This window comes from Phodopus roborovskii, unplaced genomic scaffold (assembly GCF_943737965.1).
Source record: "Phodopus roborovskii unplaced genomic scaffold, PHOROB, whole genome shotgun sequence".
NCBI classification, from domain to species: Eukaryota; Metazoa; Chordata; class Mammalia; order Rodentia; family Cricetidae; genus Phodopus; species Phodopus roborovskii.
In genome coordinates, this window is record NW_026125278.1 from 10,748,855 (window position 1) to 10,764,207 (window position 15,353).

At 37.0% G+C, this 15,353-nt stretch overlaps 1 protein-coding gene across 1 annotated transcript in view; it reads left to right on the forward strand.

The window, feature by feature from the left end:
- The window catches only part of Adgrl4 (adhesion G protein-coupled receptor L4), a 91,393-nt gene extending 77,772 nt beyond the window's left edge, over positions 1 to 13,621 (forward strand). Inside the window, exons 13-15 of the mRNA XM_051195361.1 lie at positions 10,246 to 10,337; positions 11,945 to 12,113; positions 12,512 to 13,621. Coding sequence (XP_051051318.1) covers positions 10,246 to 10,337; positions 11,945 to 12,113; positions 12,512 to 12,574 — 324 coding nt within the window. The 3' untranslated portion in view covers positions 12,575 to 13,621. The remainder of the gene's footprint in view (positions 1 to 10,245; positions 10,338 to 11,944; positions 12,114 to 12,511) is intronic.
- Positions 13,622 to 15,353: the final 1,732 nt, after the last annotated feature.

Below are 15,353 nucleotides of genomic sequence, written 5' to 3' on the forward strand. Positions count from 1 at the left end.
CCTGGCTGGGCAGGGCCAGAGGTCTCCAAGGCAGCATGGCTAGTAAAGGGAGCACTCATGGAGTCCTTTCCATGCCCTGTGTCTCTCGTGCACAGATGATTCTCCAACAGAATTACAGCAAATGGCAATAGAAGGGGGAGAAAGTTAAATAATTTGGGAAACAATTTTACCCTTTTGCTTAAAGCCTAGCTTTCCAGAGTTGGGATGCCAGAGAAATGTCTCAGTAGTCAAGAATGTGTACTGCTCTTCCAGAGGACTAGAGTTCAGGACCCGGCACCCAAGTCAGATAATTCCCAGCCACTTGTAATGCCAGCTCCAAGGGATCTGACATCTTGGATCTTCAGGAACACCTACATTTACAGATGCAACCATACATATAATTAAAAATAACAACAAAAAATCCCTTTTAAAAATTTAACTTTGCAAACAATTTGAATATTGCACCTTTAAATATAATTATGGAAAGTCTGTCTTAAAGTCTAGTGAATAGTCAAGTAACTATCCAAGTTTATGTAAAATGCTGTTGCTTCCACAAACCTCCAGCCACATTTTATTCTGAAAGGGTGTATGAAATGAGAACTTTTTTATTCTGAAGCATAACAAAAGAGAATTTGTCGTACAGTTTCTCTTCTGCCGTGACACTGAAGTGATCAACTGTAGCAAATGGTCTTTGCACACGGGTTTTCTCCTTCACCTCTGTTTCCATGAACTATGACTAACTACAGTGAAAACCAGCTATAAGAACGAGTCCATGACATTTACTTACAGTCACAGGGGTCGCTGTATCCCCCAGTTTATAAATATCCCATTCTCTTCTCCTTTTATTCTTATTCTAATTTAAACACCAAAAACCTTGAGGCATAAAATATTTCTAATGGAAACAACCAAAACTATGAATATAAATAATTCTCTTATTGGCAAAGATGATCATTATTAGAAAAAAATTTAGCCATAGCAAAGGAGAGAGCCTTAAATAACTAACATGGGAAAACAGCTGGGGAGGAAGGGGGAGCTATCCTAATAAAGGAATATCCTGACAACTGTATGAAAGCTTTAGTGTGCCTCACCTCTTATCCAGACCTTCTTTAATGAGCACGCATCCTAGGCACACATATCTATGATTCCTAATGACGCCAATGTGAATATGCCCCCTTGACTATCCACAAAGTCCAGGGTATAGAATTGAGCCTTCCTGGCCACTTTGCACACCCTTCTACTTACTGGGTTCTTACTAGAGGGTCCTTGTCTTGTGACAATTTACAATGTATCTGTTTCTGTCTTCTCTTACTCTGGTGTTTAGAAGTTTAGGGTCTACAGAATGTTCTGCAAGTATTTCATTACATTGTTGCACTCCAGCATCATTTCATTTTGATGACTTATATCTCTCCCTGTTTCTACTGTTACTTTTCTCATCAAATAATTTAGTGTTAATGAGAAACTTTTGTAGCAAAACAATCAAGATATGAGACAAATTATGATCATTTTACATATTTGTTCAGTTAATGACTTATCAGTTGATAGCTTCTTTATACAGGTGATTGAGATAACAAGTACAGCATATTAAATTTTCTAATTAATTAGAAATTTTATTTTTTAATTCATATAACATGTGAATATTGAACCTGTTAGATACAAGTCATTATCCTGAACTTGAGACTCATAAAATAAAGCTTAAAAATGATTTCATTCTTATGGTCATGAATTATAGCCCAACAGACATTATTGATTCACTATTTATTGGGCATTTACATACTGAGTACAATTCAGAAAACCATACAATAACTATATAATTTTATTCAGACAAAAATCTGTAAGATAAACATTAATAATGCTTAGTTTTGTGTATTAAGAAAGCAAAATAAAGAGATCTCAGCAAATTATCAGGCCAGGAGCTAGACTCCCAATATTGGTCTAGGGGACATGTATTCTGTTTGGAAGTTGAGTTATCCATAAGAAAGTGTACAATTTATTAAATGCATCTTCACACCCAGAAACCACTTCACATTTACTGGTTTATGCACATTGCCTTACACTATGCTGAGTATGTAGGTTAAAAAACATTCTTGAAAATATTAAAGACTTAAATATGAAAGAAAACTATTTCATGCATTTGATATATACTCCATTATGATATTTAAATTTCATTATCTGAAATTGAAAGTATATTTTTTTACAAATACAGTAATTAAATTACATGAATAAACACAGTGTGTTTTGTGCTATTATGTTGTTCTGTGAATTGAACCCAGAATTTTGTGCTTACCTAGGCAAGCCCCTGAGACACAGCCCTTCTTCTTTGTTTAGAGGGCTCCTCCAGCTCCAGCCTCACAAAGATGCATTTAATGTCCATGTTGAGGTGCCTGCCTCAGATTTCATCAGAGAGGACTCTCCCAATAACCCTTTATGTCTTCAGTGATGCTGTCTTTTTGCGTTTGAAATGGTGTTTTACTGCTGTTTGTGGGGCCATCCTCCAGCAGGACAGGGCTTTGAGATACATCCATGGAGTCAGCATAAACTACAGTTTTCTATCTGAGGGGGTTTAAGAAAAGAAACACACGCTCTCTCTTGATGGATACCTTCTTTATTCTTTGTTTTCTCATGTTCTTTGTATATTCTTCCCTTTCTGTCTTATTTCTACTGTTTACTACTTTTTTTGTACATCTTATCTATCCTAACGATTTTTTTCAGGCAATATCGGAATTACAATATGGTTATATTATGTTTTTCATGTGAATGATTACAATGAATACAAAACAGACAGTAAAAAACAGCATGTTTTCTGTATCTCTTACATGATTAAACATTTTATGTACAACAGTTGAAAAACTAATTATTCAAGAGCCCACATACATTCATACAATCTACAACAAGCAACTTGTTATAGATTAAGCACGTGGGCAAGCAGGGTGTTCTTGTCTGGTCTTTTACTGTCAGTCTGTATTTACCAGCAGTTACAAAGAAAGACACCCAGTTATTATTTATCTTGAAAGGTATTTTTTAAGGATTCTTAAAGGAATAAAAAAAAAAACACCTAAACTTTTATATATGAAAAAAGAATCGGTCAGCTCTACTGTAAATCTTTAGGGCACACACCCACTTATTAATAGATTTTGTATCAGGAGATGTGAGGGCAGAAATGGGTGTAAGGAATTATCCATCACTTTTGGTCAACAGCTGATGCTATCAAGAAAGGTTCATCACTTTGTTCTTGTTCTCACACTTTAACAAGTTCAATGAATATTGGTGTTTAGAAGGTATTTTTGTCAGGTTTCTTATCCCAGATCAACTATTTATTCAAGTGCATTTTGCCTGCTGGGAAAACATTGCTCTCTACCAATGTGCAAACCTCAAGAGATCAGTGTAATATCAGAAGAGGTGCACTGGCCCAGAGTGGGCTATTGGTGATCTTCTCTTGAGATGCTGTTTACAGCCCTCTTGAGTGTACCTGTTACATTTGCAGACTGCATCAGACCTTTCTATTTGTTTGGAATTCAGCAGTTGTTTTTGTCAGACACTTCTACGCTACCCTTCCTCTTCTCTGTCATCTACTCTCCGTTGGGCCAGTGCTGGAATCTCACTCAGCACCTGTGCAGACATTCCTGAGATAGGCATGCTGAGCCAAATGCTAAACCAGACGAGCACATGGCGGTGCTTCGGTCTCTGTGGGAGAGAGGTTACTCAGTTAGCCCACAGTGTTGAGAATAGGTCTGCACATGCTACGTTGCCATGGTTTCTGTGAACTTTCAGTAAATCTTTCCTTCTTTTTATCACTAACATTTGCAGATTTTATTTCTGTCCATTATTTAATATTTTTAGAGACAAGATCTCACATGTCCCAGCCTCATTATGTAACTGAGGATGACTTCAGTGTCTAACCCCCCTGCCTCCACATCTCTTGGGTTGATATTGCAAGTGTGCACACTACCCAGTTTATGTGATGTTAGCTATGGAACCCAGGGTTTTTTGTACGTTAGGCAAGTACTCTAACAACTGCATCACAAGCCCAGCCCCTAATGATGACTCTTTAACAAAGGCGTTTATAAGTCCAGTTCCTTGCTTCCTGGCACAACTTTCCCATGTACCACGGTGAGGCATTTCCAAGGAGAATGCATGCTGCCAAATCTATGTTGTGTATGTGCATTCTTGCCTGCACTCAGGGCTTTCTGTCCTTTTACCCACTTCCCAATATTGGTAAACATGGGCAGTCTCTGGACATACATCCATGTTGAGGTTCTATAACAGGATCTGAAAATTTACCCCCTCAAACTTTGACACGTTCTTTTTGCACTGGCCTCTATGGAAAGGGAGACAGCCTTGGGGTTTCCTCTAAGATATCCTGTCTTCAATGATGCAGGAATTTGGGTGTGAATTTGGAAGTTTGTAAAAATCAAGGTTAACCTACAAAATAGTGAGTTCTATGCGTGTCCCAAATGCTTTTATGGAACACACATACACAAAATATTCCTTGCGTGTCTGAGATTTAAGTTAAAAAGTAACATGTATATTTGCTTATAAATCACACCAGGCAATGCTGAGGATAAACATAGCCCAAATAAGAGTGGGAGGAACTTGAAAGAACAAGTTGCATGGGTCACCATGCAAAAGAAGCCAGTTATTAGTACAATTAATCTTAATTATTTGATTTAAGAAATACAGGAGCATAACCCACAAATAATAAATAATAAAGACAACCTTATGTAATTGGTTATTCGTTGAATACATAGAGCATCATTAATAAACATGAGCTAATGATACAAGAGTGTATACAGTATAACTACATCAATTTTTATTTAAATATAATCTACAATCATCCATAACCATAGGGACTCTCATTATTTATGCTAAATGTACACACATGATATATGTGTACATACATATATGTATATATATATATATACATATATATATCGTTCTGTCTGAAGCATCATTGTGTGTGAATGTATGTGTGTGTATGTGCATTCTGTGTATGTGCATGTGTGTGTGTGCATGATTGTGTGTGCATGTGTGTGCTTGTGTGTGTGCTCACATTTGTGCATGTGTACGTGCATGTGTATGTGTGTGTGTGCGTGCATGTGTGTGCATGCATATATGCATGCCATACTCACAGATATAGGACTACAGTATGAAAACTCTTGGGAAGACATTCTGTTTACCACATACCCCAGATTTTCTGAAGTGTATGATTTACAACTTATCTGAGGCGTTTTCAGAGATTATTCTAAGTGGAGAAAGACAATAAACATAAAATTGAATAGAAGACAAGACCCTTTTATTCTAATTCTGCTAATACACAATTAATGGAGCATACTTTCTTTGTTCTTAAACCGAACTGCTCCATTATTTAAAAGGTGGTCCATAGTTTGGAAAGGAATAAGTGCTTTATATGGACATTCAGAAGTCAAATAGAAACCTGATGTTTATTCAAGAACAGAAGCATGTTTGTCTGGTGCCAGTTAATTTAAAGGTATTAAAACTTTTTGAAAGGACATGTAAGCTGTAATCATGACACAGTCTTAAATGAACCTGATTTTATTTGATATAATGAAAAATTAAAATGTGAGTCTAAAAGTGCTGCAATAGAAATTTTCCCAATTTTTTCCATGAGAACTGACATCAGCATATAAATGGCTTATCAATTATTGAGAAGGACTAAGAAAAGAAAAAATGACTGATTGAGATGCTGCATTTTGAACTGTGGTTTTTAAGCCCTTTGGTTAAAGGTTTCTGGAGATCCAAGATCCCTCTTGCTCTCTTGTCTGATCATCTGTTTAAATTTCCTTTTAAGGAAAAAAAAAACTAAAAGGATAAGAAGACTGCATAAAGATATTTTTCCAATAGACTTTTAAACAGAATGTATGTCTGAAGCATTGAGATAGTGATATTAAAAGTAGATCACTGTGTGGACAAACACCACTTACAAGGGCACATGATGCTAAATTTAAACTAGCACCATCCCTTTAGTGTTAATGGTTCATGACATTAATTACACACATAGCTTCCTTTGCCCTCCTCTGTGTTCCAACACACAGCAATAAACCTTAGGGTTATTTTTGTTTGCCATCTAGGATTTGTGTTGTGTTTATTTCTGTATAGGTATAATGGATTCTGGGATGGGAGTCTACAACTGGTTTAAAATTTAAGGCAAAAACTCAACAATGAATATCCATTTATAAGTTCTTAGGCCCTGTGCATTTAGGTACAAATGACAGAGGAATTACAACTGACAAAATTATGAATGCCATGATTGTATCAGAATCATAGTATACATACCCTTCAAATAGTTTAGGTAGATGCTAATGAGAAATGAAATTATTCATTAAGATTAACATGAATGTTTTTCCTATATTTATAATTTTCTCAGGCTTTCAGTTACATAACCACATAATCATAATCTTAATAAAATAAAATAAAAAACATCTGACCTCAATGTGGATTAAGCACAAAGGGTTTCATATGATCAGAAATTTTAAATTCCATATAAAATTGCCTCAAGTTACTCTTTGTCACCTTTGCTTAGATCCTTTACACTGATTCACAACATGTTCTTATAAGACATTTCCCATTCCATGTAAACTGTAGAGATTAAACTTCACTTCCTTCTCTACATAAGCCTTTGGAAACCTTTAGATGATATTGACACTTTACATGTGGCTTATGAGCCAATAAATAGTCATTTAGAGAAATGTATATACTTGTGAGCAAAGAAAATTGCACAAGTAATGTTAAGAAGTTATGCAGGCTTTACTAACAGGATTACACTTCTGCACCTTATGACCCAAATGTAATGTTGAAACAGTAAACTTGAATAACTGAAGAAAAATACAAGTTACTTTAGAACACTATTGCTGTAACTAGAATTATTATTTTTTTAAAAATCACATTAATTTTCACTGCAATTTTACGTTTACACTTAACATATCTGAGATGTGAGTATCTGGCCTGGTTATAGAGTGTAACACTGGCTCAAAACAAAATAAAATCTGCCACAAAAGTGCACCCATACAGGACAAGTGACATCACTGTGTTCACAGCACAACCACCTGTTGTGGAATATTCCTCTGCACAGTGTGAAGATGTGTCACTATGATTGGTTTAATAAAGAACTGAATTGCCAGTAGCTCGACAGGGACAGGTTAGGTGGGACTTCTGAGGACACACAGGTCTCAGGGAGGAGGCAAGGCAGAGTCACTTCCCAGACACAGAGGAAGCAGGACGTGCAGGAGAGGTAAAAGCCATGAGTCACATGGCAACACATAAATGAATAGAAATGGGTTAGTTTCAGTGCTAGTGGGACAAGCCTAAACTACAGGCTGAGCTTTTATTTCTTATTTATTTTTAATATTTATTTAGTTATTTAGTTAGTTTTTTGAGACAGGGTTTCTCTGTATTGTTTTGGAGCCTGTCCTGGCACTCGCTCTGTAGACCAGGCTGGCCTCGAACTCACAGAGATCTGCCTGCCTCTTCCTCCTGAGTGTTGGAATTGAAGGCATGTGCCACCAATGTCCCACTGAGCTTTGATTAATAGTAAGTTCCCACGTCCTTTTTTGTGTGTGTGAGCTGGTGCCCCAAAGGAAAATCCGACTACAGCCACCTACCTGTATCTCATGAGGATTTCCCCTCATACCACATCTTTCTCTCTCCCTCCTCCTTTGGTCCTCTTGCAAACTATAACCGCAGTCCTGACTGTGACTTAAAATCAGTTAGTGTGTTGATAGGCAATTTAAGGTTACCTATTTACCTTCTCTTCTCTTGGTAGAATCCCTGACAAGTAAAGTTTCAGTCATGAATTTGTGTGTACCAGGTTCTCGCCGGTGTCTGGCACCGGATAATTCAGACCCTTGAGACAATTTTTAAAATAAAAAATAAAACCACTTAGCACCCAGACATTTGTGCAATCAACACGTAGAAATAAAACATTAGAAGTGTTAGTGAGGCTTTTGATGAACTTCGCTATGACTACTATAGCTTTTGGTAAAGGTATCTTAAACAGTTTTCTTTACATTTGAAGAAATGTGAGCTTATGGACAAGAACTGACATCCCCGTGTCTGTGGCCGCCCCGTGTCTGTGGCCGCCCCGTGTCTGTGGCCGCCCCGTGTCTGTGGCCGCCCCGTGTCTGTGGCCGCCCCGTGTCTGTGGCCGCCCCGTGTCTGTGGCCGCCCCGTGTCTGTGGCCGCCCCGTGTCTGTGGCCGCCCCGTGTCTGTGGCCGCCCCGTGTCTGTGGCCGCCCCGTGTCTAGCACCACGTACTGTTGATTTTTTTCCTTTCCCTCCTCCTCCCCCTCCTCCTCCTCTTGATCTTTCTTTTAAACATTTCCCCTATTTGACAGAAAAATGTATTTTCCAGCTCTGAATCTCCTCAAAGGAACGGTCTATTCTCCTCCTCCCTGATTTAGCATGGAAGAGAAAAGGCAAATGAAAAAGTATGAGGGCTTCTGAGCCCCAGAAATCAAGTTTACAAAAAAATGGGAATAAAAGAAACAGCCAATACTTTAAATAACCTATTTAAATAATGGGTCTAGAGTCGACTCTTAATCATTTACTTTATCTTATAGCCCTTCCTTTGTGGACAGCAATCATTCACTATAAATATATCATTAAATGGTTTGAAGAGTTATGGCATACATCTTTTATACTAACCAATTTTGAAACATTTTTATTACATAAAATACAGATGCATGTATTTATGACATCAACCATTGTGATTTCTAATTTAATGAGAAACCATGGTTTTTAAAAGGTGTAAAATGTTACATATTAATTTTATGACTATTAAATTGTATTTATTAAATATTATCAAATTGACATTTCAGTTCATTATTTGAACATCCAAATAGGGTGAAACTGTCAACTAAGTCAATTTAAAAATACTTTATCTTGCCTCTGTAATTGCTAAGGTCTTTTAATGGAAGTATTACTGTAATTGGAATTAATTAATCATATAATTAGAAGTAATGAACAGTTAGAAGCAAAAAGAAATGACTAGAACCCTTACTCCTTTAAGATTTCATCTCAAAGACCTTTCAGTGGGTAAGTCGCAATATGAAATTCTCTGACCCATTTCTTTATTCTTATTTTAATGGAAATTACTCAAGTGAATTCTGAGAAAGTCTACAAAACTCCTTAGGATACAGGAGATGTAGCTCAGTGATAGAATACTCTTCTAGTGTGTGCAAGGTCATGGGATCCATCTATCGCATCACCAACAATACACAAAGGAATCAACTCCTTCAAATAGGGTAAAGTCTCCTATAACTCAAAGCTTCTAAATTGTTAATAAAAGAGTTACCTAAAATTATGATATAGCAGTTGGTACTATCATTTAAAAATGTATTTTCAAAAATCTATTTAGACTGCCATAAGTTCCAGAAAATATTAATGTATTAACCGCATATATAATATTTAATATTTTGTTATTTGCATATTTGTATTAGGACGGATTGCATTTATCATTTGAACGTTGCTTGTCTGCCTTGTAGGATCTCAAAAACATAGGAAAATAGGGCTGGGAGACTGCTCAGTGGTTAAGGGCTCTGATCCCTCTTTCAGAGGATCCTGATTCACTTTCTAGCACCCAAATGGTAAAGCCCAACCAACAGTTAACTACAGTTCCAAGATCAGACGCCCTCTTCTGGCCTCCATCGGTACTGTATGTATGTGATGCAATGCCAAGCAAGCAGGGAACAGAGATTGGCATGTAAAATAAGATTGTTTTTAATTTAAATAATTTTTTTAAAGAATCAGTTTAGTAGGAAAATGTATTTTCAACCAACATCTTTCCATGTATTGATACTTTAAACAGCATCTGAAGTTAAGCATGCAGAAAATAAATCTTATGATAATATCAAGACTAGATGAACAAAGTGCATTCAAGGCCTTTCTAGCAATGGGGGGTGTGTTGTGGTGTTTAGCTGAGTTACTAATTTCCTGTGAATTCTTCCCAGATAAATTTCCAAATGATTGTGGAAATTATCTCCCAAACTTCCTTTCAACGAAGCAGTGAACAAAATGGCACTTACACTGCTCATAGTGTGTATTGACAAAGTTCCTCAGCACCGCCAATATCAACTACAAACTTAATTCACTCCTGTGTGCGTGTGCATGTGCACATACGCATACACAGATGTGTGTGTCACAAGAGTCTTTGGGATGTCTGTTACTGGAAATGTTAGTGCTTGTTTATTGAATTTAGGTAAATAAAAGTGTACAATGAAAATGGTCTCTTTTAACATTAATGCATCTCTCCAGGTTAATCTCTTGGCTTTTGGAGTTATCATATACAAAGTTTTTCGCCACACTGCTGGGTTGAAACCAGAAGTTAGTTGCTATGAGAACATAAGGTATGTCGTACTTAAAGTTTATTTAGAAGTTTTAGCAACACTTCCTTCCTTCTTTACTTCCTTCCTATCTTTTTCCTTTCTCTCTCTTTCTTCCTTCCTCTCTCTCTCTTTCTCTCTCTCTGTCTCTCTCTTCTCCCTCTTTCTTTTCTCTTTTCCTCTTCCCTCCTTGTGGTTCTGGGGCTATAACAGACTCAGTCCCAGGGTGCTCCTTGTGGTAGGCAAGTGTAGTGTTCAGCCTCCCAGTCCGTTCATCACCCAAAAAACAAATAATCTGGGAGACTATGTTTTTTTTTAAAGAATTGGGTTTTTCTCCATACTTAAAATGTGCATTAGGATAAAGTATTTAATGCTTTTAATAAAATTATAAACATCACAGATTAAATGATAAGTGAATCCATCCCATTTGAAAGAGACAAGATGATATTTGTTCCAAACTAAAAATAGATCTTAATGACTGTCTTTTGTAAGACATTTCTCAGAGCCTGGCAAACCTTTCTTCTGGTTCAGAGTTTATATGTTTCTATGATTTTTCCTTTAACTCTCTCTCTAAGACCGATCTCTTAAGACCTTGAAAATGCTTTGTTCTGAAGTAGGAGTGTTGGAAACAACTGTTGCTTGTGTTGCTTGGGAACAGTCCTGCATCCTGCAGTTCTGATTCCTCAAGAATGATTCATAATTGGGATTCAGCAACTGTTTGGATGATTATCTTCTTTAAGTTCTTTACAGTTTCATGTTGTTTCCAGGCTTCAATAAATTTCAAAATGCTGCATATTTTGTGGTGCATTGCTAACCCACCTGCAATAATGCACCAGTGGCTCTACCGATTTGAGTGAAAGTAAGACAGGAAGCTTCAGTTGCTTCTTTTACTTACGTTTTTTTCTTTCGCTTTTTGTTTGTTTGTTTTAGTGTTTGATTTTCCAAGACATGTTTTCCCTAGGTAACTCTGGTGGCCTCACCGAGTGCTGGTTTTAAAGCCACGGCCATGTGGTACCTAGTAGCGTCATTTTCAAGGCCATGACCCTAGTGAGAAAGATATAATGTTGTTTTACCTGAAGTCATTGACAGCTGGTTGAAAATATCAATAGCTTAATATATGTATGCATATTTTCTTTAAATTTTAAAACACTGGTATAAGTTTATTTGAAGTTACTACCTTGCAAATGCAACAATGACAAATTCTAGATTTGTATTCTGTATTTTCATCGCTACTGAACTTACGCACAAGCCAAAAGCCACTTTAGATGATATTAAGTGCATTTCCACACGGGGTGCTCTTCAAGAACTACTGTCACAGTAGACAGAGAATCAAAGCCTGCCTACTGCGGTATGCCAGTTTAAAATATTTTAAAATTAAGTTTCTTTCAAAAATGGTACATTTTAATAATGAGGCCTTAATATTTGAAGTAGATTCTAGGTTGAACAGGAAGGTATTTGCCCTAAATGCTATCACATCGAAACACAGGCCAGCTGTCATTATCTAAGTCATTTATGACCTTTCTGATCATAAAATACTTATTACATGAATCCTTAGAAAAACTGGGGGAAGTGTAGGATACATTATGTGGGCTTGCATGGGTTCTAACTGAAGCTCTTCAAATGCACTACAGGTCTTGTGCCAGAGGAGCCTTGGCCCTCCTCTTCCTCCTGGGCACCACCTGGATCTTCGGGGTACTCCATGTGGTACATGCTTCTGTGGTAACAGCTTACCTCTTCACAGTCAGCAATGCCTTCCAAGGGATGTTCATTTTCTTGTTCCTATGTGTTTTATCTAGAAAGGTAAGTAGTCCAAACATTTTAGTCAAAACTAGATTATATTCATGTAGCATGCTTCCAAACTGATAGAAAATTTTTAGCCTTAAAGATTTGTGACTTTCAACTTTCATTGCCTAATTGTAGTCCATTCTAAATATATAACAATGATTAATGTAATTTTCACTTTAAAATGCCAGAATGAAGTATTCATATCTAAATATGCCTTGCAAAAACCCTTGTTATTTAATATGCATAATTTAATATAATAGATGCAATATAATTTATAGTCACTTGAATATATTATTATATTCAAACAGCAATAATACTTCAGTAAAGTAAATATGGCCTTTTATTGTGCCTAGAAAATAATAGCATGAGATTGTCTTAATGATGCAGTATTTTTTCTTTTCTCTTCCCTCAAGATTCAAGAAGAATATTATAGATTGTTCAAAAATGTCCCCTGTTGTTTTGGCTGTTTAAGGTAAACAAAGAAATTTCCTGGTAATTATAGCAGCGATGAAATGAAAACTCCAAGCTTCAGATAACCTGTGTATAAAAATCAACCTATCCTTTTATTGTTAGTAATTAATTACAAATTTGTGTTTCTGTTCAGAGTATAAAAGATGGAGTTAATGGGAGATGAAATTAAGGACCAGAGAGCTACAGCGTGTTTTCCTATATGATATAGTTAGATATGTCAAAAATAGTGCTGCAGATATTTGGAAAGTAATTGGTTTCTCTGGAGTGATATCACTGTGCCCAAGGAAAGATTTCCTCCTAACATAAGAAATATATGAATGTCCTGAAGGAAGCCACTGGCTTGATATCTCTGTGACTCATGTTGCCTTTCAAACGAGTCCCTACCACGTTAGTAATGAGCTCTGTTGCAGAAAGGGGAACATAAGAGAATTGGAGAGGCAGAATACAAAACAGTGAGGAAGGCCTCTCTGACAAGGAATTGTCATCCCAATAAACCTGGCTTTCTCAAAACTTGATGAGAAAATTTCAAGACAACATAATGGGGAAAAATACATCCTAGCACTTTGGGAATTGGTCTGAACTTAAAAGAGCCAGGCCTGAATTTGCTATATCCATATCATTTTTTATTCTAAAAAGCAAATGAAGAAAAATCCCTACAAATGAAATGTGCAGGATGTATGTTCTTACACTAACATTAGATTTGTCTCCAAAATGTTTTTATTCTTCAGACTGAGACTTCAAAAATACAATCAGTAAAACACAAATTTGTTACATTATAATACTGTTTATGTTTTTAGTGCATAAGTAGGGTGTAAAGCATTTTGTCTACTTTTATTTTTACTGTTGTGAAAATTATCTTTTCATATTAGAGCAATATACTTGAATACTTCATTGTTTTTAATCTTACAAATAATATAACTCATGTTGTAACAATTCCTTTTAATTGACAGTTTTTGAGAGGGTATTGTAAGTTTAAAGTATTCATAAAGTGAATTGTAATTATTTTCTGATCAGAATGGATGCACCATTAAACCATAATTTATAGCAAAGAAGTTCCTGAGTACTGTAGATTTTCAGACAATTTCCTACTACCTACCAAAGCTGATTTGTTTAAACATGTGGCCTTGAGCTATTCTCTTACACAAATGAACAGCAGACCTTTTTCAGAAATGAGTCATCTCACCTTCCTGAGAATGTGATTCACAGGACACTGTGATTTTAATTTAATCGTATGGCTGTTGGATGATGTCTGACATGTCTTCTCCTTCAAATAAAATGTCTGCTTGGGGGGGCTGTACTGCCACTGTTTGGCTGGGCTGTGCTCCCAAGAAGACCGCTCATCCGCTAAGAAGGACTTTGTATTTCACTTCATCTCCCCATTTCTTACACGCTGAACCTGCAATTGTCATTCCAGGATAGTACTGTAGAAATGGGGTATCAATGGACACAAAGCTATCCCATGTGGTAGACAGAATAGCCATCCCCATATATCCATACACTGTTCTTCAGAACCTGTGACCACGGTGGGCGGCCAGAAGGAGAAGAGCTGCCATTGGGAAGTGAGCTGGCAGTCAGCTGGGCTCAGCTGCCCCATGGAAGTCAGCAGAAGCGTGCTGTTATTTAGTCTGGGTCACCCATTTTGGGTCTTTTACTTCCAGGGAGGCCAAGCAATAAAATTCTATTATTGGATGCCACTGAATTTTTGATCTTTTATTTATGTTATTTTAATTCATTGCACTTCATTTCATTTTTGAGGTACCTATAGGATGATGGGGACAAACAGGAAATCACTCTCTTCTCTGTGAGCCACCAAAGGAGGGTAGAGGTTCAGATCCTTCTCCATAAGACTACATGGACATACTTAGTTTGATAGAATGGGTTAGTAGTTAAGACAGAGTTAGCCAAATAAAAAGCCCTAGTCACCGGCCAACAGCTTTATAACTAATACAGAGTCTACGTGCTTCTGGGCCAACCTGGGACAAAGAACCTCACATTACAATCAGGAACGAAGAAAGGAAATATTTATACACTGACACTTTTGATTAAGCTACTATTCATACTAAGGGTAAAAACATTTTCATGATTGTCCAATTTCTCCATCCCTGAAATAGTCTCCTTGTGACAACTTGTGAAACGCACTTCTACAATAGCCCGTGAATTTGTGCCAAGTCCTTTCCTCCTTTTTTTTCTTGTGTGCTTTCTGAACACAGTCTACTTACCCACGCCTCCTGCACATGGCGCAGGTATGGTAACAGCTCTGAACACTGCATTCTCCCCCTGTCCCATGCCCTTGTGTCAGACATCACAAGTCAGTTTAGAAATTTTCCCGTATAATTTCAAAAGAGTGTAGAGGAGGCGTCAGAATCGGGTCACCAACACAACATAAGCTTATGCTGTACCTGGACTCAGATTTTCCAAGACAGAACTCCAGGGATGTAAGCAGAGCCTGCCCAGTGGTAAAATATTTCACACTCCATATCTGTGAACCCCTCTCCCTCTCTCATATGATGGAGAGTGACACACACCTTAGGAAAGTAAACTCAGCCTCTTAACCCCAAGCACATAGTCACCAGTAATGGCTGACATACAAACTCTGCTCCCCGTCAGAAATAAATGGACATAGGGGGTTTGGAGGATCTCAAGAGTCAGACCTCAAACAGTAAGATAGACAATAAAGAAGTGTCAGAGAAATCCTGTCTACGGAAACGTGCTACAACTAAGAAATAAATCATAATCCATTGTACATATTTCTGTTTATTTTTACATTGTGTTTAGGGAAAAAAA